The sequence below is a fragment of the Phaseolus vulgaris genome, chromosome 2 (assembly GCF_051622355.1).
Source record: "Phaseolus vulgaris cultivar YP4 chromosome 2, ASM5162235v1, whole genome shotgun sequence".
In the NCBI taxonomy this organism is placed as follows: Eukaryota; Viridiplantae; Streptophyta; class Magnoliopsida; order Fabales; family Fabaceae; genus Phaseolus; species Phaseolus vulgaris.
Genome location: NC_143499.1, coordinates 41,229,546 through 41,253,039, shown reverse-complemented (window position 1 = coordinate 41,253,039; position 23,494 = coordinate 41,229,546). Strand labels below are relative to the sequence as shown.

Below are 23,494 nucleotides of genomic sequence, written 5' to 3'. Positions count from 1 at the left end.
CAGTAATGTCCGGTTTCAACATTAATATCTATCGTTCAATCTCCGTTAAGCAACCTCATGTAATAATCACTAATAACTAATATAACCTTACTTAATAGTACGAACAACTTCGATAATAATCACTGATATCTTACATAATTAGCCATGTTCGAATTGCTTAAGGCTTAATCCATTTTCGAATTATTTCCTGCGCAAGACAACATTTACTAGAGAAAACTTTCTCACTTAGTGATTTTATTACCGTTTCTCCCTGAACCAACCTTCACCACGCTGATATCCATCAACAACTTTTACAAAGACATGTTTAACATCATTACACATTAACTTCACCACGCTTATAGAGACCACCATCGCACATGAAAACAAAAAAATAAAAAACGACAGAATAGTTGACCTTGAAAATCGATAATTAAATTTGGAAGTGACATTCCCTCTGGTAAAGTCGATAATTAAATTTGGAGATGAAATTTCCTCTAGTAAAGTCACCTACATAAGATTTGCGATGAATGGTTTTGGGATTCTCCGAACCGATTTTCCCAAGTTACCAGCTGAAACTGGGTTATATAAGCAAACAAATCCGTATTGGCCAGAACCGTGAAACCCCACAACCGTAAGTGATACGGCCCGCACAACACACCAACAATACAGTCAGAGTGTAATTTATTAACTCAAACAAATATGGTTCCAGAGAACTATAATCCCACAACATTTGCCCCATCTTGTATCTCATAAATTAAAACAAAAAGCAATCACGGTGCAGCCATAGAAGTTTAGTTTGATGCCTTTTCCTGACGACAAAACTAATCGGGAAACAAACACGAGGCCTCAGAATAATGCCACGATATATGCCAAACTGTAAAATGTTATTCCCATACAGCTGAAAACAACAAAAACATCCACAGTCTAGGCATTAGATATAGCTTAGGTTGATGTTTTGTGCTGATGGCAAAACAAATCAGCACAAGACCGTCCATAAGCACACTAATATTATAAACAAAATTCAAAAGGGGCAAATGATTTCAGTGACAATGACAGGAAAAGGAAACAAGATATATGAAAACAAAATACAAATTCAAAATAGGAGAATGTTTATCATCCTCCACATTATCCTCGAGAGAGTAAGCAAGAGGATGTGAAATAAAAGAGAATGAAATTTGTTTTCGCACATGCTTTGAATTTACAGGCTATAAGGGAGCGTTGCAAATCTTCGAAATGTGCAATATCAGAACTAACATTAAAAGGGGGAACGTGACTAACAATTCAAGAAGAAAAGCAGCACGCAGTTCGGCAAATTTTCGTTAATAAATTTCATTCAACAATTAATACGACTTCCCAAAAAAACAAAATTCTTATCCATTAATAATTTAATTGTACATCATTCTACAATTTTTCAAACAAATAAAAAAGGACCAAAATCCGATATCACAAGTATCAATACAATAACTGAAATACACAACTGACTACTCATCCTCCTGGCTGCGTAATCTGGCAGTTTTGTTTGTTACAACAACATCAAGCTGCGCAGCTCTCTCAACTATTTCCTTCCTCTTTCTTGTCGATACATTGTGTGCGATCTCGGCACAGTAAGTCCTGAAATTAAAAAATAATGTTAAAAAAGATTTATTTGCAAAGGCATCAACTGAAGACATGGAAATTAGTAAACAAACAAGGAACTGTAAAATTCAAAACAAACCTGTTGTGCATCATGAGCAGTTCCAAATCCTTAACGTTGCTAACAACAAATTTTTTGAAGCCGTTAGGAAGATAGTGACGAGTCCTCTTGTCTGACCCATAACCAATGTTTGGCATTAAAACACATCCTTTGAATTTTCTCCTAACACGGGAATCTATACCCTTTGGTCTACGCCAGCTAGGCTGTTGAAAATATATTATAAACAGAAAATAGTCATTAGAAAATTAAACTAAAATAACCATTAGCAAACATTAAACACCCCATAGGCAAAGGAAACTAACACAATGTAACACTTCTGCAATCTCAGTCGAAAGATGGTGAAATTGTCGATAATAATCACAGACAATCAGCAAATACGGAATTGACATCACTGATTGCAATTCAGACAATTTTCAGATATAAATAACGGAAACTATCAATAACTTCCTGGTTACAAACTATAAAAAGAAAGATTTTGAATGCAAAGGATTTTGAAACATGAATTTACGTATTCAATGTAAACAGGAAAATAGTAACAGAAGGCTTATTAAATAAACCAACAGTGTCGCAAGGCCTGTAAAAATTTATGTATGCCCTGTAAAACGAAATGTCCAGCTACAACTGGCCAAAGGCCAGAACTCTGGACATCAGATACCATGAGCAATGAAAAATGTTCTTAAAAATACGATGAAAGAAAAAAATAAATAATGAACGAGTAAAAATTGAAAAATGTAAGAGATCAGATGGTAGTGCATGTTAGTAATCATCATTTAACAGCAGAATAGATGGATAAACATCATCATATCTCTTTACATCTCACGAGAAAAAATTGAAAACCATTCACGAGGAGAATAATGGTAACGTGATGACATATTTCACATAACAAAAGCAGAAAGGGTTGTTCAACAAGAAAATAGTGGAACGATTTCAATTGAAAACTTAAAAATCAAAGTGAATGAGCAATGAATACATTTAGTAGACAAATTCATGAACGGATCAGACAAGTAATAATTCACCAGTGTGCACCGTAGGAGCACTAAGACTGGGTGTCAACAAGTTGTCATCACATCCCATGTTTAGAAAAGAAAACAAAAGCATGACAATAATGAGACAACAGAGAATCAAACAATTGCTAGATCTAACAATCACACAACACATAACACAATTCTCAAAAATGGGATCAGATAGTCGATCTCTCACCACTCATAAAAATATATAGTAAGACTGGGTGTCAAAAATCATCCTCATATCCCATTGGTCTATAAAATTAAACATCGTAGAGGATAGCAAGTATACAGCAGTAAACAAAGAAAATTCGGCACTGAAATTGATTTGATCGTAGAAAAATAAAATTAACAGTAATAACAACGTAGAAGGATCAGATAAAACGTCGATCACCATCTTACACCTTGTGGTGCAAATTAAGACTGGGGCGACAAATTACTATCATCATTTCCTTTACAAACACCACACCAGTTCAATTCAAATCACGGTGAGATATCAAGAACCATCACTTGTCCAAACAAGACATGTAAACTTGAAGAAACAGAGTATTTAAAAGGAAAAATGAGTACCTTGACGGAAATCTTGCGGTCACATTGAGGCCTCTTGAACCTCTTCACTCTCTTCTTGACGACCTTCTTCGAGAGGAGAGGCACCGCCATTGTCTCAAAACTGGCTTTCTTGCTGAAAAAGGTGGGGATGGCGTTGTATATATAAGCGCTTCAGCGTTTAGGGTTTTGAAGTTACAACAGAATGCCTCTATTCTAGGGTTTTTTGGATTGAGGTAAGTGTGAATTATATTGGGCTAAACAATGGGCCCAACTAACATCATAAGCTTGTTATTTCCACTTCCAGAATTTCTATTATCACCTCCTTCATTTTGAAATTTGACATGCCTGCAAGAGACATCAATTATTGTTACATGGACAATTGTGATTGCTCAGCTATGTAGGAGTCAAATGTTGTTCCCCAGTTTTAGTCACAGATAAGATTATTTTATTTCTTATTAATAATATAATTTATTATTATTTATATTTTTAATGTTATTTAAAATTAGTTATTGTCATTGTAATAAAACAAAAAACAAAAAAAAGAGTATCCAACCGTTATTTGAATTCAAAACCTCTTTCTTAGAAAAACCAAGTCTAGATTACTTAAACCATTAACTTGTATAATTTTAAGTTCCTTATTGTTTTATTCATATTTTTAGTATACGTATAATTTTTAACATTAATTCTACTATTAATATAACTTTACACAATGCTTAGAAAATATTAATATTAAATATTATATTGTCGCTAATATCGACATTAAATATAAGTAAATAAAATATGTTTAAAATTTAAACTGTTTAAAATAAAAATTAATTGTATTTTTAAATTATATATTTAGTTGTTTTTAAATATATATTTATAAATAGAAGTGTTGAAGTGAGTCAATCACGCTTATGTGGATTATTTCATCACGGCTTGGCCTAAAAAAAATAAATCAATTTGCTTCATCTTTTGGTAAGCCAACAAAGTTTTGTAATTTGAATTTATATGATAGATTAAATGAGTTGATTTATTTCAACATATTTTGTTTTTAACTTGTTTCGTATAATTAAAGTGAATTCACTCAACTCATTTCTTTATAACATTAATATTCACCTGCTTTACTAAACATTTATAATTAGAAAGTGATATTATAAAGATGGTACGTAAAGATCAAAACCTAACTTATGTAATTGGACAAACAAATAAATTAAGCATAAAAAATCATTCAAATATTGTTGAACAATACTACAGTCTTAAAAAAATCAAAGTATCAACCTACCAAACTCTGAGACTAATTTATATAGAGATTTGCAAAACGATATATCAATTGATAAGAATCAAAGGAAGGTGCATTACATTTTTAACATTCAAGTCAATAAACAAATATAAAAGCATAATAAAAAAAATAAGTATAAAATTGATTTGAATTGAAGTATTATCTTCTAATAGTAATATTATATAACTTTTATGTGATTTTATTTTTCAGTTAGTAATGTAATAATAAATTGTTATAACAATTGGAAACAAGAAGGATGTGTTAATTTTGATCTCTTAATAATTATGTAAATGATAAATATATATTAAAAATAATGCTTTACATTTTTTAGCTTTATTTTTTTAACAAAACAATTAATGATTTAAACAGATAATAATTAATTATATAATACGCAATAATTCATAAGATTATTATGAGTATATCAAAAGCTTGTAAATGCAACTTTCAAAGGCTTGTAGTTATTTTTAAGCTCCCTCAATAAATTAATGATAGAGTTTTTATTTTTTTACTTTTTTTTATATACATTTTTTTGTCTTGAAGTCCATGTCTATTCAATATATTTTACTAATTTGATGTATATAAAATATTTTGTTTATCTTAATGGAATTAGTAAATTGATATAACTTGTAACAATACATTTCTCTATAATTTTCACTTCAATATTTGAGATTTAGCTTTTGAAAATACATTAACTAAAATTTTTGTAGATATTTTATAACGAAAAACTTATTCATATGATAAAGTTCGAAAACAATATTACATTAAGAATCAATTTGACCATATAAAAAACATTAACATTTTATAACATAATATTTTTATTCATAAATATCAAAATTAAGGATACAAGAGTGTTTTAGCTGAATAAAATTTTCAATTTATATAAAAAAAATGGAGTGTGATAATAAAAACATCATGGGAGTGTGAGAATAACAAATCCCTTAATGAAAAAAGCAAGAACGCATTGGATCCTCACCATTCAAATCAATATTTTGGCTAAATCGCTTATTTCCATAGCCAACTATTATTTTTCTTTTTCATTTCAGTTAAAAAAATTATTTGATTTTTTTTTTATAGATTTTACATAATTTTCAGATTAATTTTTCAGAAGAATATTTTAACAATTTCTGCAAAAATAATCATAAAGAGAAATACTACTTATAAATCACTCTTCGAATACCTTTATCTAAATATATGTTTTTTACTTAATTAAACATCTCAAAGTTTTATCCATTTATTATTTTATTGAAGTTTTAATTAGTATTTCAACCCTAAATTTTGACCTTCATTTAACTAAAATTATATATATGTATATTATTTAAGATTTAAATTAATAGTTTAAACTACGACAAAATATTTTTTAATTATTAAACTTAAAAAAAAAATTAATTTGAACAGTAAAATATAAGATAAATTAAGAGTAAGAAACAATTAAGTGTGAATATTATATATAACAATGTGTGAAATGCATAATTAAATAAATAAATATAAAAAGGTGTAATTAAAAAAAGGGAAGAGTTTATATCTGACTTAAAAAAATACGTGTAGTAATTTATAGTATAGAAATATTTTTAAGATCTTTATTTACTTTTCATAAAATTCTGTTGTTTTTTTTTATCGCTGATTTAATTTTATTTTGTTAGTTTTTGTTGTTGTTATGTAACACTTTTTATTTCAAAATTATTTGAACCTTTTATTAAATTTATGATGTTCATAATCCTTTTATTAAATTTATGATATTCAATAAAAAAAGTAAGTACAGATATTTTTTATTAAATTTATGATATTCAATAAATAAAAAGTAAGTACAAATATTATTTGATGGATAAAACAAATGGAAAAATAAGAGAGATACTATACAGGGAAAGAAAAAAATATTCTGTCAAAAAAAAGAAAAAAAAAAGAAAAGAAGTGTATTAATTAATAACATGGTCACGGGTTTTGTCCTTAGCTGTTGCAAAACCAATAACATATTTTGGATTCACCTAAAAAAGAACCATATTAATAACTTTCAAAATGTAAAAGATGGAAATTCTGTAATATTTAAACGGGAAAATATGTTTTAAAAATATTTTCCAAATAATTTTTTTATATTTTAATTTTCACTATCATTGTGATAGAATGAGTTAATAATTGATCTTTCTATTTTTTTAAATAATATTTTAATTTATATTTGTATATATTTCACATCTTACACAATGCACACTTGTATTAAAATTTAGAATTATATTTTTTAAAATAACATGATCTCAAATAGCTTATTTTCAGGAGTTATTTTTTCCATCTAGAATATTAAAAAAGTATCTTAAACAAGAACTTTTAAAATTATGAATATTAAAAATAAAATTATATCATGATTTAAATTATTTACCATAGATAGAAAATATAATTTATAAATTTAAAATGATTTATTTATGATAAAATAAAGATTTATCCTATGCATGCACAAGATAAATATTTTTTTTTCAAGAAAACTAAAAAAATTCAATGCCATTCAAAAGTAAATTCAAAGGAGGTGAATGTAGTTTTTTTTCCTAATTATTTATGCAATAAACTACTTAGCAAACTTTGAAACTTCTAGGATTAAATATCAATTATATTGAACTTCTTTTTTTAGGTATATTTTTTTAAGAAACAGTCTTATTGGATCTAAATGCAACTACTAGATAACATTCTTAATAGAAGTATATGTTATCATAAAAGATTTTATAATTTGTATACAACTTTAGATTTAGATTTATTATTTATTGATATTAAATATCATTAGTATTTGTGTTTTGTATTAATAAATAATAAAAAGGACATTTTGAAAAATTAATAATAATAAAAATGAATTAAATTAAATTAGCTAGTTTTATTAGTAGGTGTTATTATGTTAGAAATGTGATATATTAAGGAGGGAATAATAATTTGATTAAAGGAATGAAAAAGAAGCTTTATGGTGCATGCATTATTTATGAATTTATGAATAAAGAAATAAAAAGGTGCATGTGCAGATACATAAAAAATGTGAAAAAAGGGTAAATGAAGAGAGAAGTAAAGAAGAACATAGGGCAAAATGGAAGGCAATGATGTGGATGTAATGTTGTCTGTTAGTAATAACTCAGTGGGGAGTGAGTGAGCACTGTTACCTCTTCCTTCACCTCTCTCTCCCTTTCTTCTCCAAATCATTCCCATTCCTTCTCCCAACACAAAAATCACTAGTTAGTTGGATACTTCACAGCACCTACACATTGCAACCCAAATCTCCCAATTCAATTTTCTCACTGTTTCAGTTTCTGCTAAGTGCTACTGTGCTCAAAGCTGTTGCCTTTTTTCTGGTCTGTTTTGTTCTGTCCCACCTTTGAACTTGTGAATAGTAGCTACCCAACACCCACTTTACAGGTTCTAACAAAACCAGGTCCATACTCTGCATTTCTCTTGCTTTCTTTGCAAACCCTTTTAGGAGGGTTAGGTTATTTCGTAATAAAAGGGGAATCCCACTTCTCTTTCTTTTCCATTTTTAGAAAATGTTATAAAAAGACAATCTTTATTTTTTGACTGAGCATTGATGTGCACAATGTACCTATTTGGAAAGCTTGCTCTTACTAGATTTGATTTTGTGTAGGTCAGTTTTGTGCTAGAGTGCATGTGGGATTGTACATTGGTTATTGTTGTTTTGTCCAACTTTTGGTCTCTGTATATGTTAATTTCCTGTTTGTGTTTTGTTGGTGATTTTAATTGTTCAAAATGTGATTTCATGTTTTTCTTTGCTGAAGTTTGGTAGCAAGGTTTGCTGGGCAGCAATATTGGGCTGAGCTTCGTGGCTGAGGTTGTGTTGGATGTGATGACGCTTAAAACATGGTTTGCGAGTGTTTTGTTGCTAACTATTGCTATGCTCACCACTACATTAGGTAATTTATACCTGTTCTGTTATTTTGTGTGTGTTTGTTCTGAATATCTCAAATTGACTTTTCTGCTCTCTTTTTGTTCTTATGAGCAGTCTACTTACTGTATTGTCCAGACTGATTTAGCAGTTGCACTGTGTGTCAATTTAATTTTGTATTGGAACTTTTTTTTTTAATATTGTTTCTGGGCACACCATCATGTGATAGGTTTTAATTTTTCAACAGTTTTTTGTTTTACTTATATAAAAGTATATGTAAAACGTTTTTTAAGTCTAAATGAAATGGATGTTAGGGGACAGCTTAGCCAATAGTCATGCATTCCCCTAAATAAAGTGAAACTTATCTTGGCATTGGCTTTGTGACATTGGATTTATATATTCTACTTTGGCCATAGACCAGGATCTATGGCCCAGTTCAATCTTTTAATTGTTTGAAACTTAATTGCTATGTTAGTACTTTTCATTGTCTATCAGATTCTGCACGCAAAGTCATTAGTTCATCAAGCTGACTCCGAGTGGCCTGAGTCTCCTATGCTTGCATTTGCATTTATTATTTATTAACTACAATTGATGAGGTGTTTCCTCTATTGTTGGATTGAGATTGATAGTTACAAGCACGGATTTTTACAGTCAAGAGTCCTGTTTTTCTTACATAAAAGAGTGACCACATGTCTTGTACGTTGTTCAGGTTGTTTATTTTAATAAATGTGTTATAGTTACCCGAAGGGGAAGTGATTAGGGATGTGGATGTACGGCTTTGATTGTCTATTATATTTTTCAGTTGAAGCTAGATCTAATTGTTTAACTTGCAGGTGCATTGGTGGGGGTAAACATTGGCACTGATGTTTCTGATATGCCATCTGCTTCAAATATAGTTGACATTCTACAAGCTAATCAAATTACCCATGTGCGTTTGTATGATGCTAATGTGCACTTACTACAAGCACTTTCTAACACTAGTATTGAAGTAATTGTTGGTGTCACTAATGAGGAGGTACTGAAGATTGGAGAATCTCCATCAGCAGCTGCAGCCTGGATTAATAAAAATGTTGTTGCTTATGTCCCTTCCACCAATATTACAGCAATAGCAGTTGGGAGTGAGGTTCTTTCCACAATCCCAAATGTCGCCCCTGTTCTGGTTCCTGCCATGAATTCTCTTCACAAAGCCCTGGTTGCTGCAAACCTTAACTTCCAGGTCAAAGTTTCAACTCCTCAATCTATGGATATTATCCCTAAGCCTTTTCCTCCTTCTGCTGCCAGCTTTAACTCTTCATGGAACAGTACTATGTATCAACTCCTTCAGTTTTTGAAGAATACCAATTCCTCCTACATGTTAAATGCCTACCCTTATTATGGATACACTAAAGGAGATGGTATTTTCCCTATCGAATATGCTCTTTTCCGACCTCTCCCTTCGGTGAAGCAAATTGTTGACCCAAACACTCTGTTTCATTATAACAGTATGTTTGATGCTATGGTGGATGCTACCTACTACTCTATAGAAGCCTTAAATTTCAATAATATACCCATTATAGTCACAGAGACTGGCTGGCCATCATTTGGTGGGGCCAATGAACCAGATGCTACTGAAGAAAATGCTGAACTCTACATTAATAACATGATTCAGCGGGTCATGAATGATTCAGGTCCTCCTAGTCAGCCAAACATAGCCATCAATACATATATATATGAATTGTTTAATGAGGACAAGAGGAATGGGCCTGTATCCGAAAAAAATTGGGGCATCTTTTATACCAATGGGAGTACCGTTTTTCCTTTGAGTTTTGGTGCTTCTGACCAGATTACTGGAAATTCTTCAGGAGTTTTTTGTGTGGCTAAAGACGGAGCAGACACTGATAAGCTGCAAGCTGGCCTGAGCTGGGCATGTGGACAAGGAGGAGCAAATTGTGCTGCAATTCAACAGGGCCAGCCATGCTATCTCCCCAATAATGTGAAAAGTCATGCCTCTTATGCTTATAATGATTATTATCAGAAAAAGCATAATGGTGGTGGAACTTGCGACTTTGATGGTACCGCTACAATTACTTCTAAGGATCCTAGTAAGTTTATATGGTTTCTTATTTCTATTTTAACTCATTCTGGTATTTTTCTCTTGTGATACTTCAACTTATTTCTTTGGATCTCATATAGCCATTTTTTCCCAAATTGCGCACTAACAGTTGTAGGAAATTTGAGAACATCATTGGTCATTGTATCATATGTATTTGAATGACAAATGGACCAAGAAAGCAATTATATTATAACTATTCAATTTATAGGCATATATACCAACATGCTTTCCAAATTACACCACCACACATCTATGGCTTAGCTTAAGGTTGAAGTTGAATAAATACTTCTAATTCCCCCTGCAAAACATAGTGGGATAGTAAAACTTTGTTTGGTGACCTTGTCTCTATTTTTCATATTATTATTATTATTACTACTATTAAATTTAGCAAGATAAAAAGTTAGTCTTTGAATCATTGTAAGAGCAATGTAAAGTTTTAGGTTTGTACAGTTCAAATTGAATTTAATTACCATCATTGGCATCACCTCAAAAGCATAGAGCCACTACTCTGTAGAATATTCAAATAAATTATGTATCCCTTACTTCTTTGATCGTAGTGTAATACAGCATCATCTCTTGGCTCCAGTCTCATTGCTTGATAATAGTAGTTACTGAATTAGAGTGACAATGTCAGTAAGTTGCACTTCAGTTGTCTATTATCTTGTTATGTAGAAATGCCTCAGCCTAGGTAATTGGGTCTGTAGCAGTATTACTATTGACTGGGTGCGTATCTTTGCCTTTATGCTGATTCTATTCCTAGTTTCTGGTAAAGATGTCATAGTGGCTGGTCTCTTTTCTGTAAGGCTCAATGTCCAGACCACTCACCTCTTTGATGTTTGATAGAGTTTCAGAAGTTTGTTCTTTTGGTTTGGCAATATGATAGCAGTATTTATGATCCTCAGGGCCCAGATATAAAACCTGTTGAAGCTTCATGAGCTCTACCTAATAGGCTACTATAAATATCTCATTGTAACCTGAAAAGCTAAAACCAATAATTGCATAATTGAGAAACTACTGGTGTGGACTTTTTCAAACATGCATCTTATAAATATGGGTGCCACTGAAACATTTCCTTGTGAGTATTGTCATATCTTTGTGTTGAGGAATTGTAGGAAGTTACTTAACCAATTGATTCTGTGGACTTTGTTTCAGGTTCCTCGTCTTGTATATTTACTGGAAGGTATAGAATCTTAATCTTTATACATCCTTGATACATTAGATTATTAGACTTAAGGTCTGTTGGTGATTTTTTTTTTTCTGTAAACACTTCTAATAGAGAAAAAGAAGATTTTTTTTATAAACTAAAATTAGTTTATCTACGAATTACAAATCAGATTTTGGATAAGCTTTAAGAAATAAGGTACACAAATTAACTCATGTATAAATGAATTTTATTTTTCCTTTTTTTGTCTCCTAGAACTATTTATGGAAAAAAAAGAGTTCCAAATAGACCCAAGAATTAATTGGTACGTTTTAAATTTCTTATATGTTCATGGATTTTTTTTCATCAGTTCAAACTCGAGTGGTGGATTGAGTATACCTCCAACGGCACTTGGACCATCAAGCCCCTTTAGTGGAAGTACGAACCTGCAAGTGTGTAGCCTTAAGTATTTGATATCTGCAATTGCTGTATTTTTGGCTCTATAAATGCTCATTTAATGATTCGTCCAATGTGGTCATCATCGATTTTTGTTTTTTCTAACTTTTCTTTTGTCCATGTTATTCTTCATGTGTCCCATCTAGTGCATTTGGGATCATTGTAATTCATCACTCTTAAGATAGGTAGTTATTTAATCCAGTGCTTTAGCCAGAAGAAACGAACCGAATACCCTTAGAAATTATGCACTTCTCGTGATCATAAAAATTTAAAGTAGCATTTTTTCCATCCATCCATTGGTTTCTTAGGCTTAATGTTAATGAAGAAATACGCATGCAATTTTTTTGAACTATTATGAAAAGGTGAGTTCGCTGAATTACTAACAACAATGAGCATGACACCAGTGAATTATTTAGTCACTTTCATGGAACTGCCAAGAGTTTGTAAGAACGAGCTACGGGCAAGAATAATATTAATGTTAATGTTTCAATTAAATTTGGGTTAGGTCAAGATTTTTTCTGTATTAGTGTTTCTTCTGATTCACGGGGGCATATGATGATACAAAGAATCAAATGAATACAAATACATATATATTTCACTCGAGTTAGCATGTACACTTCAATTAATGATATCTTTTGTCTAATATTATCCATCTTTCTCAAAGGAGCAACTTTGGGCTAGTTCATAAGTTACCCACTTCCTCTATAGATTATTTCAATACTAAAACACATTTGTGACTAAGTTCAACATGTAATTTGTGGCAAACACATCACATGACCTTCGCTACTCATGTTAACATTAGGAAAGAAAAAGAGATTCACTAAAGAAATTCATGAAAATATTCAACAAGGTAGCGATGAACATAAGAAATCTAAACTTCGCGGTGATGTTACACCACATGGTCATGATACTCAAACTATATCCATTCTTTGAGGTTATCAAGTTCATGTAATTTGAAGAGTTGAAAGACTTTCACAACTAAGTACCAATTGAGACAAACTCACAAAAGATCAAACTTTAATCAAAGTCCCAAGAACAACATTGTCTATACTTTACCCATTATACTTCATTGAACACCAATAAGTCAAGAATCCAATTGGATTACACCCCTATAATATATCTTCACTTAAGGACATGTCACAACAACAAGGAAGAAAAAACATTCAATAAGAAGACATCTTGATTCATACTAGTAAGGAACAAATCCTTTAAACATGGATTTTCAACATCACTCGTGAGATGAATTACCCATACACGAGCCAAATACATGATGAAAAAGCTACATAGGAGGATATGAAGACTACACTTAGGGATAAAAAACGACGGTGACACGAGTTTTATGCTCTGATTGTTATTGACCAACTTTGAAAAAGGAGAGATTGTGTTGAATATACCAAGAAACATCTAAGGTGTAAACAACATGAAAATCTAATACACATTTGCATTGAAAATGTTTCATCAAATCACCTCACCTTGAACTTTCACCACTTGGAAGATAAATATTAACAAACATTTTCTACCATTTACGAGATAATGCAAATTTCTCGTTAAAATGGATCAAAACCAAACCTTCAATAAAGATAATAGTCTAACAAAGACATAAATTAATGTAGAAAAATAAAATATGTCAATATGTAGTTCTCTAATTATTACCATTGACATTCATTGACAAAGGTTTCACATAATTTTACCAAGAATTTGACATGCAACATTGGACTATCTTGGTGGAATACTCCTAAAACAATTGGGCAAAGAGAAACTACGATTGTTTGAATTCCATAAAAAGATTGAGAGCAACAACAAAAAAAATGAAAAAAATGAGTTGAATAGTTGTTAAAAACATTGTAGCATAGAAATATACTCTAAAATCATCACATAAAAGATTTTATAAACCTCACCTATGAAATTGGATGTCCTGGTCCTGATTAAGAGTAGTGAACCATCACTTTATTGATAAACATTTAAGGTTGAACTAAATCTTGTTGAAGAACTACTATACAAGACAAAAATCTTAAGAAGAGACATGCAAAATAAAAACAATTCATAGATAAAAGAACAAAATATTAAAGAACCAATATCAAGTAAAATCTTGTTCAATTAAAAGAAACTATATTAAATTGCATAAACATAAATTAGATACATTAGAATACTGGTCTAATAAAACAATGCAAATTTTTAGAACCCATGTATCTTAAATTTTATTTTAATTACTTTTATATTTTTTAATATTTTTTTTTTCTACTACTGATTTTTTTTCTTTATATAGAACATAATCAAGACTCGTTAATTTTAGAAAAAATAAAAACATATTTAAATCAAATAAATATTTATCTTGATAAATAAATCAGTATACTAATATATTAAATAATAAGAACGAATGTTTAAAATACTCATGTCGAGATGAAAAAACTTGTACCAAAAATAAAGTGAGTTTTGTTTCTCATAAGAGAAGGGATGATATTCAAGTTTAAAAATTGCAGTAAAGTGAAAAGAGTAATTTTGTTTAAGCATTTTATTATGATATTTTTGAATAAACGAGTCTCACAAGAAAAGTGCAGCAACATAACATGTTACCAAATTAGGAGCTTCCTCTGCAGAAGAACAAATCCAACAATAAAAATTGTGATCGATCGAATCGGAGCATGGAGAGAGATTCCGGTTCAGGCACTAACGGAAAAGGATACGCGTGGGCAGTTTCTGCTGGATTCAACGCCGCTCTTGCAGCCATTTCCGTAAAGCTTCCTCTTCACCAGGTTAGGTTAGGTTACACTTTTGTATTTCATATTATTATCACTTCTCTTTCCTTCGAGCTTTGTTACTCATTGCGAACGGAACAGTTTCTCAGATACGGGATGGTGTTATTGTTCAATGTAACGATGTGGGCTTCTTATGTCAATAGCCTTAAAGCTCTCTCCTCTCTTCAAGCAACTGTCACCAATTTCGCTACCAATTTCATCTCTTCCGGTTTAGCAGGTTTCCTCTTCTTTAGGGAATCACTCTCTTTCCAGGTACCCTTTCTCTTGTCAATACTGTAATTGCAATTTATACACAATCCTTTCTGTGTCCATGTTTGAAATAATTTCTCAAGAACACTTATAATAAAGAAAAATTAGAAGAAAAAGTGAAAATAACCTTTCATAAGTTCAAATTAGCTCATATATAAGTTAATTAGAAGAAATTTTTTTATATAATTAAAAATTTTATTTTTTTGACCTGTGCATAAACTAATTTTAATTTATAGAAAAGTTAATTACTTCTTTTCTTGTTCATATTTGTCACAATGTTATCACTTTGGCTTCCAATTAAAACACCTTATGAAGTTTGGTTAATTTTGAAGGTTTTAACTTGGCTGTTGAAGTTAGAAGGTCTACTCCATTTGCATCTAACGTGGTCATTTTAAACTATCTCCGAACCATTTTGTTATTAGTCAGACTTTAGACCTTCCATGGTTCTAAATTGCAGGTGTGGATACTGCGGCAATTTTTTATAGTTATTATAATTATTAGTATAGCTTTTATTTATAAAACTGCATAGAATTTTATTCATTTTAAGACATTTCATCATTTTAAACCATTAAATACCCTCCCACTCCCACATTTCGGAAACATTCCACACTACAACACTTGGAGTAAAAGATTGAAGTTTGAATATTTTTTCGACAAAGTAACACACAATGGTGTTGAAACTCTGTTGTGACTTGCCGCTCCATTTCATGTGATTTAGAATCACACTCTAATTGTGGGTAGCTTCGCAACAGCAATATTCAGGGAGAAACAAGTGCTTTGGTCTGCCTTTAAAATCCATGGAACCTTCACATACACCATTTTTGAACTATTCTCTCTGGTTGGAACTTGGAAGCCAAACCTTCTTCCATCAACCCCTACTTGGGACTTGGAATTGTTTTTGGATTAAGAATTAATCAGGTTAACCTTCTAGATGCTTCAGAGTTATTGTGGCTGTGGGCTAGAGTCAGTTTGGTTCCCCGTTAAATTGAGCTGAACTATTCCGGGATGATCTAGAGTTTTTGATGCACTTCTACACATCAAGTCTATCTTTCTTTGGGTTTTAGTGTGTTTTGGATTCACATGAGATCATCTAAGATCACGTTGAAATACCATTTAATGTAATTTTAGGTAAATATTCACATGTTTGGCTCATGTCGATGAATTGATTTTGTTGTCCAGATTGATTGAGTTAATTTTTTTTAAAATAGCTTATATGTTGCAATAAAACAGTTATGGAGTTTTTCTACTAACTTGATTTTAGAATAAAAATATCCAAACATAAATCTCTTCTCTTTAAAATCAATTTTACAAAAGCTCCCCAAGACACACTTAATTTTCAAGGGGCACCAAACAGATGACCCTTAAATGTTGTCCTGCTCCTTCTTTTGTTGTGCTAACAGGGTATAGGGATGATACTTGGCTTTTCTTCTTTGTTACTGATGCTGACAGTGCTAAATAACTAAACCGCCAAAAAACTTATTCATTTGTGCATTTTCTGATGCAAAAACTGTTCCACAGTGGTTTGCAGGTGCCATACTTATAATAATTGGTGTAGTAATACTTAGCAACTCAAGTATTGAGGAGAAGGTTAGCACAGATTAGGTGTTAGAGTTCAGCATGATACCTTTTTAGGCTTGCTTGTTGAAGACGGAGGCTAGCATCTGCAGCTGCATGGAAGCGCATTTTGGACTAGAACTTGGAAATATCAGGAGTAGCAAAGTTAGATAGTTTCGAGGGCAGTTCACTTCACATGAAACAAACACAGAAAAAACACTTCTTGCCTTCGCTGGTTTAATAACTCTTGTTATATGTCATTCAGGTTCAGGCAGTTATTTGCCGCAAGCAACTTTTTGTTCCACTATTCTATGGCTCCTTTTTTAAATTTAGATTTGTATTATGATCTCAAGGTTCTATCTGCTACATTTATGAATGTTCAAAATTCATCTGCAACTACAAGTTTTCTTGCTGATCGAACTAGCTCTCCATTTCTTCTATGAATTCATTCATTACAGCATCAATGTAAAAATGATATTACATTTGAGTACTGCTGCCCATCCAATAACACAGCATGACATGCGATGCACCAGCTAGTGATGTTTAAAAACAAAAGGAAAACAGCAGTGGGGGAGTTGTGTTTTATTCATATATAATCTATGGATAATCTATAAAGAAGATTTATTTTTTAAGCGTTTTTTAGTTTATACTATTGTGAATACAATTCATTTTATTGATTTTATTATTTATAAAAAACTACTAATGATACATAAAAATTATCCTCAAGTGGCATGAAATTATAATATCATAAAAGTTAACAAAAGTATGTATATTTTTATAATTATTCTTTCTATACCACTGTTTTTATAACTTTAATAATAATATTTCATTTTAATAAATTTTATAATATTTAATATTTAGTTATCATAAAAAGGTGGATACACATGTACATAATAGATGCTTGTGTTTCCATTAGCACAAGGATAAAGTAAATTTTATTGACATTTTTTAAGATTTTGTCAAATTTATTGTGATAACTTTTTTTCTTGGTTTTTCTTTTGAAAAATGTAATATTGTGTACATGCAAAGAAATTGTTACAAATATTAAAAACAAGGTGATTATCAACAAAATGATTATCGGAAAGAAACCTAATTAAATACAGGCTAAAAAAATATGTTCAATGTTTAACCTATGATAGCTTTTTATAAAAAATAAAGTAAAATAGCATAATTTAATTATAAGGTAAATAAATGCGAAGGTTTTAAACTAGGACACTGACACGACATGGATACAGACACAAAAATATGTATAATCTTTAAAATGTAGGACACGGGGACATAGATCTATATATTATATAATTTTGAATTATATAAATTGAAAATAAATATTTATATGCAAAAATATGTTTGAGATTCTTTTGGGAGCATGAAGATATTTTTCATGATGAGTTCAAAAGAATTTGTTCCTTACTTTTATAATCATAATAAAAATTTATACAATAAATTTGAGTTTTTAGAAAATTATTGTATTTATATTTTTTAAAATTGTGTTAGAATCGTACTAGAATTTTCAAAAATCCAACAAATATTTTTTGAATTAAACACTTATACTACTATTGTCGACACGGTAGTTCGAGTCTCATAGATTTTAAATGACTCTTGAGAGTACACGTGATTTGTTCTGAAATGATGGAACTCAATAAATAATTAAATTAATTCTATATTTTTAATTAATTTCATTTAAATTGACAGCAAAAATATCAGTAATCCCCCAACTTGACAGAAATTTGTAAGACGTCGAAAGCCATATATGATATTCTATCACCAACTTTTGTAAAAAAGAATTATACGAAAGAAAACTAGCAAGTTTTTTTCACTAATTTTCTTCTATCAATTCTATTAACAAAAGGTTTAAAAAATTATTTAAAACATTTAAAAGCAATCCATTTTGATCAACGAGAAGATTACTTATTAAAATATTATAATATAAAAGTATAGAAACTAACATCATATTAATCCAAATAGCATTGAATTGAAATTCCTGAGATAAAATCTGGGATACCCACCTTCCAATAGTGAAAAAATGGATGCATTAGCAACTTTAGTTTAGTTAGTTAATAACGATGAATGAAGTTTAAGGACGTAGTGGTAATGAGAAGCGAAGATGGGAGAAGATGAAGTGAAACACCTTGGTCCTTGATTGTGGAAAGTTTGAAGACGAAGAAGAAGAAAGTTGTTGAATTTGTTTGGGGTTTGAGAGATTGATGAAGATATCAGGAGGGGGAGGAAGATCATCGTGGAGTTCTTCAACATCGTCATGGGTACCCACAACCTCCGTGTCGGCATCGGGAAAGAGGATTCAGAGGGAAATGGTGGAACTCAACAACGACCCTCCTCCTGATTGCTCCGCTGGCCCTAAGGGCGATAACCTCTATCACTGGATTGCCACAATTATTGGAACCCCAGGTAGCTACACATTCCCAATTCTATTTATTAACCCTATCACTGTCCTATCATCTTCCCAACTTTGATTTTTCCTTTATTAACTTCTTCTCTGTAGGAACACCCTACCAAGGTGGAATCTTTTTCCTTGACATCAAATTTCCCAGTGATTATCCCTTCAAGCCTCCCCAGGTACATTCTCCATATTGCTTGCACCGTTCTTTTTTGTGTTTTCTACCAAGGAGTGAACATGTACTTCTTTTGAGTAATCCGGTTCATCTTTTTCAGTGTGAAAAATGTTTCAATTTCCCCTGTATTCCGCTATATTTGTTTGTTATTTTGTTTTAGGGGCACGTATTTGCAAAGTTAACTCACTTTGAACTAGTGTTGTTTTCATTTTTCGTTATTCTTTTTCTTCTAATTAAGAAATTTATCCAAACAGCCGCATTAACCACTACCTGACTTATTCGTAAGTGTGACAAATTATTTAGCTAGTGGTAACATCTTTTTTCAGTCAATGTTTCTTTCTCATAATTTAGTGTTTGCATTGGCATGTGGAGGAATTTTGCTAGCAGTCGCGGGACTGGATCTCATAATTTTGTTGCTAGTTGTGATAGTTGTTGCTTCTGTCCTTTATTCTGTAGGTTATATAGTTATACAACCAGAAAGGTGTATGAAGTGGCTAAATAAAATATCGACTATATTCTAACTTTTTCCCTTTAATTTATAGAGCATTCTATAGCAATATTTTAGAACGTGGGGTTTTCTTCCTTTTCATAAGTAAAGGTGAATGATTTACATGAATTTGCATGCGTGTGGGTGTGTATGAATCTTTAGACATTGGTTTTTATTTTCTTTTAAGAACTACAGTCTATAGGCTGTCTTTTTCTGATCAGAAGATGATATGTGTAGTTTTTGAAATATCTCTTCATTTAATGAAGAGATATCTGTCAAGTTGGGTGTGCGGTTTTATCTGTCATTTTGTCATTGAATTAAGAACTCAAAGGGGGGTCTACTTGCATTCGTTCAAGAAAGAGTGGATCCCTGTTGAGATCTCATGCTTTCATTTCAAAAACCCAACTAGAATATGATTACTACAGCGATAAGCCCAATCCAGAGTATGAAGCATAGAAGAAAATACCAATTAAACTGATCACGGTAATACCAGCTACAGTAGCTATTATCCAAAGAGAAATTCTTCCAGTACATTGAACTTGGTGAGATCTGGCACAGTTTTGGTTCTGTCAGCTCTTTAGCAGAGTTTACCGGTGTGCATGCAAGGCGAATCAAGAATCAGGAGCGCTAGAGACTGTTTGACAATCTAGACAGTAAGCCGTAAGGAACTAAGGGGTTTAGATCGAGACTAGGATTTTAGGTAGAGGAAAGGTTACTCTTAAGCTCAAATGCACATGCTGACCTGTTGTGTACATGCTTGGCATGGAGGTGTATTTTATACATAATTGGATTGAATTCCTTGAAATCCATGCTCATTGTTAACCGAATAAAGTTGTTCTTGTATGGATAGTGTTGATATTTACTTAATAGTATTGGATTGGATGTGGATCAAGACGGGGTACTACAAGAAAATCATTAAATAGAAACTAATTGATAGCTAAAATCTTAGTAGTTAATTATATAACAATTTATAAACTAGTTTATAAATTCTATTAATAATAGAAACTACTTTAGATATCAATAATTTTTTAATCTCTAAAATAATATATATTTTAGTCAATATAATAACTAATTATTTTTTGTCCTTAAAATTAGTTTCTATTTAATGATTTTCTAGTAGTGGGTTTGACCAATGTGTGCATGGGGTGCACATTTGGACCGTGATTTTCACAATCACTTGAATAATTTAAGCAGACAGTACAGATGACTTGCTCCATCAGTTTAGTTCAGTTTTGCAAGGGATGAACTTGTCTCTCTCTGATTATTACGTTCCATATTTGAGTATAGAGGCTCAATATGGCACTTGAGCCATGGGGGCTCTTCACCCAACAGGCTAATTTATGGGATGAATGCTTATAATAACTTGCCCGTTCATTGAGAAATAATTGATGTGGAAGGGTGCTTTAAAAGAAGCGGCCAGGGAAATACGTACATGATACATGTGCTTGACGAGTTAGAATGAAAGTCATTCAATGATTGGTTAGCTAGAGTGTTCTCTCACTTAATAGACCAGTCTTACGGGGTGGGTTTTCTCATGGGCTTGAGTAGGAAATCTTAGAGACAAGACAATACCTTCAGCAAAAAAGCAAATTAATTCTAAGATCATTCAGCTATGCATCACCGTTGTGCAAATAAGGATATGGCGTATAATTCTTGGAAAATAAAGAAAGTTGAATGTTTGTGTCACCTTTCCTTTCCAAGAGTAGGAGGGTTGTCCAAGATTCCAAGATATATAGTCACTAGATGCTCATTTTTGTAAGTATTTGATAAATATTATTGGAAAAAGGTTTTTCATTTGCTTGAATGCACATATTTTTTGGCTTTTGATTTGGCACAGACAGGGAAAGTTATCTGTCTGGCTGTGCTGTTGACTGGGTCAGCGTGAACTCCCAGCTGCTTTTTCAATTCTAGTTTTTTAAATTGAAATTTGGAGCAGTTTACTTTTGTTTTCTTTTCCTTTTTGAGTATGTCACTGTTACCTCTTCTATTTTTGCATTTTTTAAAAGTATACCCCCTTTATTTTCAAATCATGCACAAACATTCCGTATGAAGAGCCTAAATTATACTCCTTCTGTTCTTGATTTTCATAAACTTTCCCTGATCTAGCAAGAGTGGTAATGGTTTTGGAAACAAATGAGCGATATGCAGACAAACCAGAAAATAATGTATAAAGCTGTTGAGTAATTTCAGTGTTTTACTGTCTTAAATTAAAGAAATGAGATTGCAGGTGGTATTCAAAACACGCATTTACCACTGCAATGTAGACCCTGACGGCCTTGTAAGTATGGGAATATTGAAGGATGATTGGAGTCCAGCACTAACAATTGCTAAGGTGCTACTTGCAGTTAGATCAATTTTCACAAATCCTGATCATTGTAAGTTCTTCCAACCTCTTAAAAAAATACACATTGATATGACTATGTAGGTCAAACATCTAATATTAATAACGCCAACACTTTCAATCAACATACCAACCAGGCATTTACGATCTTGGAGTGTAAAGTTGTCATCTTTGTTGCAGATAATACTGTTGTCCCTGGCATTGCTCACTTGTATTCGGGAGACAGAGCAAAACATGATGGTATTGCTGCAGAGTGGACTGTTCGATTTGCCAAGTGAATGTGGTTCAAGTGTCCTTTCTGTTCCACTATTTATGTAAATGAGAAAATGATAGTTAATAATTCTATAGCAACTCCTCCTTGCTGCTTGTTCCAGAGAGTGTCTTAGTTGATTCTTCATAGTTGTACCTGGAAAATGGTTATTTATCATCACATGCTTTTAATTATTTTCTCTGTTCTTGTTTTCATTTATTTTGTTATATTAAATTTGTTTGTTTAACTAAATCTGGGGTAACAACAACAAAGACTTATAAACATGTCTTTTGTTTAAGTAAAAAAAATGAACATGCCTTTTAAATTTAATTTTGGGAATTTTAGATTTTTTACGAAGTTATGGATTCTATTTAATCCAATTTCATATATCTATGAAAAGTAAGAATGACCATGTATTTGAAAAGTTTTGGAAATTGAGATGCAGTACGAGATTTAAAACTGTATGCTGTATTAGTATATATTTTACTTTTGTTTCTTTAAATATATTTTTATAAACTAACTGTTTTAAAATCATGACTAGTAACAAAATTGTTCAACACTATATTGAAAAGCTAATTTATTTATATATTTGTATAAACATTAATTTAAATGTTATATTTGCTCTTCATTTATAATTCCTAGTATCTTAGGCATTCTTAAAAGAATTTAGAATGTGCTTATACGTCTGTATGATGTTGGAGTGCAATCTAAAATTGAGAGGCAAATTCTTTCTACACCATATCTATTTCAACCTATATTTAATCTGTCATTTAAAAAAAATACTTTTAAAAAATGATGAAATATCTATTTCAACCTGTATTTAATCTGTCATTCTAAAAATATACTTCTAAAATGACGACAAATAGTTTTAAATAAAAAAATATTTGAATAAAAATATACTTCTAGAACTCTTTTATAAAATATATGTTAAGATTTTTTATTTCTGCTTTTCAAAAAATGTGGTTGGTTGGTTGTGAGGAGAGGCATCACCTACTACAGTGCTACCTTGTGGTCAACTTTGGGACCTCAAACTCACCAACCGCATTTTAACTAACCTTTTTAATAGCTTCCAACATTTGGTTCGTTATCTTTTCCAGAATGCTCTCAACTCAAGCATTTCATCCAAATCTTTCTATTATTCTTATCATTATTTTTATTTTAATATAAATTATTTTATAATAAAAATATATTTTACTTTTAAAATTAATTCTATGTTAGTTTTGTAAATTTTATTTTTTTAATATATATTT

General features: G+C 31.1%; 4 protein-coding genes and 4 non-coding genes across 10 annotated transcripts; 3 read left to right on the top strand and 5 right to left on the bottom strand.

The window, feature by feature from the left end:
• Positions 1-1,329: 1,329 nt before the first annotated feature.
• Positions 1,330-3,445, bottom strand: LOC137812115 (large ribosomal subunit protein eL32z). Its single transcript, XM_068614011.2, has 3 exons — positions 3,247-3,445; positions 1,694-1,875; positions 1,330-1,590 (listed from the first exon to the last, which is right to left on the bottom strand). Exons 1-3 carry the CDS (start codon positions 3,334-3,336, stop codon positions 1,461-1,463), a joined length of 402 nt encoding a protein of 133 aa, XP_068470112.2. The 5' UTR covers positions 3,337-3,445; the 3' UTR covers positions 1,330-1,460.
• LOC137813091 (small nucleolar RNA Z196/R39/R59 family) lies at positions 1,990-2,072 on the bottom strand. Its single transcript, XR_011081332.1, has one exon. It is a non-coding gene; the product is annotated as a small nucleolar RNA Z196/R39/R59 family (small nucleolar RNA).
• On the bottom strand, positions 2,406-2,482 carry LOC137813089 (small nucleolar RNA Z195/SNORD33/SNORD32 family). The gene has a single exon (XR_011081330.1). It is a non-coding gene; the product is annotated as a small nucleolar RNA Z195/SNORD33/SNORD32 family (small nucleolar RNA).
• On the bottom strand, positions 2,666-2,743 carry LOC137813143 (small nucleolar RNA U31b). The gene has a single exon (XR_011081377.1). It is a non-coding gene; the product is annotated as a small nucleolar RNA U31b (small nucleolar RNA).
• On the bottom strand, positions 3,048-3,129 carry LOC137813142 (small nucleolar RNA U31b). The gene has a single exon (XR_011081376.1). It is a non-coding gene; the product is annotated as a small nucleolar RNA U31b (small nucleolar RNA).
• Positions 3,446-7,492: 4,047 nt separating the features above from the next.
• On the top strand, positions 7,493-12,329 carry LOC137812109 (O-Glycosyl hydrolases family 17 protein). 2 transcript variants are annotated; one of them, XM_068614003.1, is made up of 5 exons: positions 7,493-7,883; positions 8,242-8,376; positions 9,182-10,429; positions 11,593-11,620; positions 11,952-12,329. In XM_068614003.1, exons 2-5 carry the CDS (start codon positions 8,310-8,312, stop codon positions 12,085-12,087), a joined length of 1,479 nt encoding a protein of 492 aa, XP_068470104.1. In that variant the 5' UTR covers positions 7,493-7,883; positions 8,242-8,309; the 3' UTR covers positions 12,088-12,329. The 2 variants fall into 2 exon arrangements, with proteins under 2 accessions (XP_068470104.1, XP_068470105.1); XM_068614004.1 differs by having other exon boundaries at positions 7,522-7,867.
• A 2,152-nt stretch (positions 12,330-14,481) lies between these two features.
• LOC137812112 (cell growth defect protein) lies at positions 14,482-17,016 on the top strand. 2 transcript variants are annotated; one of them, XM_068614007.1, is made up of 3 exons: positions 14,482-14,790; positions 14,875-15,045; positions 16,561-17,016. In XM_068614007.1, the coding sequence occupies exons 1-3, from the start codon at positions 14,680-14,682 to the stop codon at positions 16,642-16,644; spliced, it is 366 nt and encodes a 121-aa protein (XP_068470108.1). In that variant the 5' UTR covers positions 14,482-14,679; the 3' UTR covers positions 16,645-17,016. The 2 variants fall into 2 exon arrangements, with proteins under 2 accessions (XP_068470108.1, XP_068470109.1); XM_068614008.2 differs by having other exon boundaries at positions 14,558-14,795; positions 14,883-15,045.
• Positions 17,017-18,539: 1,523 nt separating this feature from the next.
• FUS9 (Ubiquitin-conjugating enzyme family protein) lies at positions 18,540-22,438 on the top strand. Its single transcript, XM_068614006.1, has 4 exons — positions 18,540-19,002; positions 19,097-19,170; positions 21,881-22,028; positions 22,175-22,438. The coding sequence occupies exons 1-4, from the start codon at positions 18,801-18,803 to the stop codon at positions 22,270-22,272; spliced, it is 522 nt and encodes a 173-aa protein (XP_068470107.1). The 5' UTR covers positions 18,540-18,800; the 3' UTR covers positions 22,273-22,438.
• Positions 22,439-23,494: the final 1,056 nt, after the last annotated feature.

What these genes read in the sequence shown, in the direction of transcription:
- FUS9 (XM_068614006.1), top strand. Translation starts at nt 18,801, where the DNA reads ATGAAGATATCAGGAGGGGGAGGAAGATCATCGTGGAGTTCTTCAACA. An exon ending in CACAATTATTGGAACCCCAG is followed by an intron (nt 19,003 to 19,096) that starts GTAGCTACACAT and finishes TCTTCTCTGTAG; the next exon opens with GAACACCCTACCAAGGTGGA. An exon ending in TTTCACAAATCCTGATCATT is followed by an intron (nt 22,029 to 22,174) that starts GTAAGTTCTTCC and finishes TCTTTGTTGCAG; the next exon opens with ATAATACTGTTGTCCCTGGC.
- LOC137812112 (XM_068614007.1), top strand. Translation starts at nt 14,680, where the DNA reads ATGGAGAGAGATTCCGGTTCAGGCACTAACGGAAAAGGATACGCGTGG. An exon ending in TAAAGCTTCCTCTTCACCAG is followed by an intron (nt 14,791 to 14,874) that starts GTTAGGTTAGGT and finishes CGAACGGAACAG; the next exon opens with TTTCTCAGATACGGGATGGT. An exon ending in GGGAATCACTCTCTTTCCAG is followed by an intron (nt 15,046 to 16,560) that starts GTACCCTTTCTC and finishes ACTGTTCCACAG; the next exon opens with TGGTTTGCAGGTGCCATACT.
- LOC137812115 (XM_068614011.2), bottom strand. Translation starts at nt 3,336, where the DNA reads ATGGCGGTGCCTCTCCTCTCGAAGAAGGTCGTCAAGAAGAGAGTGAAG. An exon ending in ACCGCAAGATTTCCGTCAAG is followed by an intron (nt 1,876 to 3,246) that starts GTACTCATTTTT and finishes TATTTTCAACAG; the next exon opens with CCTAGCTGGCGTAGACCAAA. An exon ending in CTGCTCATGATGCACAACAG is followed by an intron (nt 1,591 to 1,693) that starts GTTTGTTTTGAA and finishes TTTTAATTTCAG; the next exon opens with GACTTACTGTGCCGAGATCG.
- LOC137812109 (XM_068614003.1), top strand. Translation starts at nt 8,310, where the DNA reads ATGACGCTTAAAACATGGTTTGCGAGTGTTTTGTTGCTAACTATTGCT. An exon ending in AATTACTTCTAAGGATCCTA is followed by an intron (nt 10,430 to 11,592) that starts GTAAGTTTATAT and finishes ACTTTGTTTCAG; the next exon opens with GTTCCTCGTCTTGTATATTT. An exon ending in TCTTGTATATTTACTGGAAG is followed by an intron (nt 11,621 to 11,951) that starts GTATAGAATCTT and finishes TTTTTTCATCAG; the next exon opens with TTCAAACTCGAGTGGTGGAT.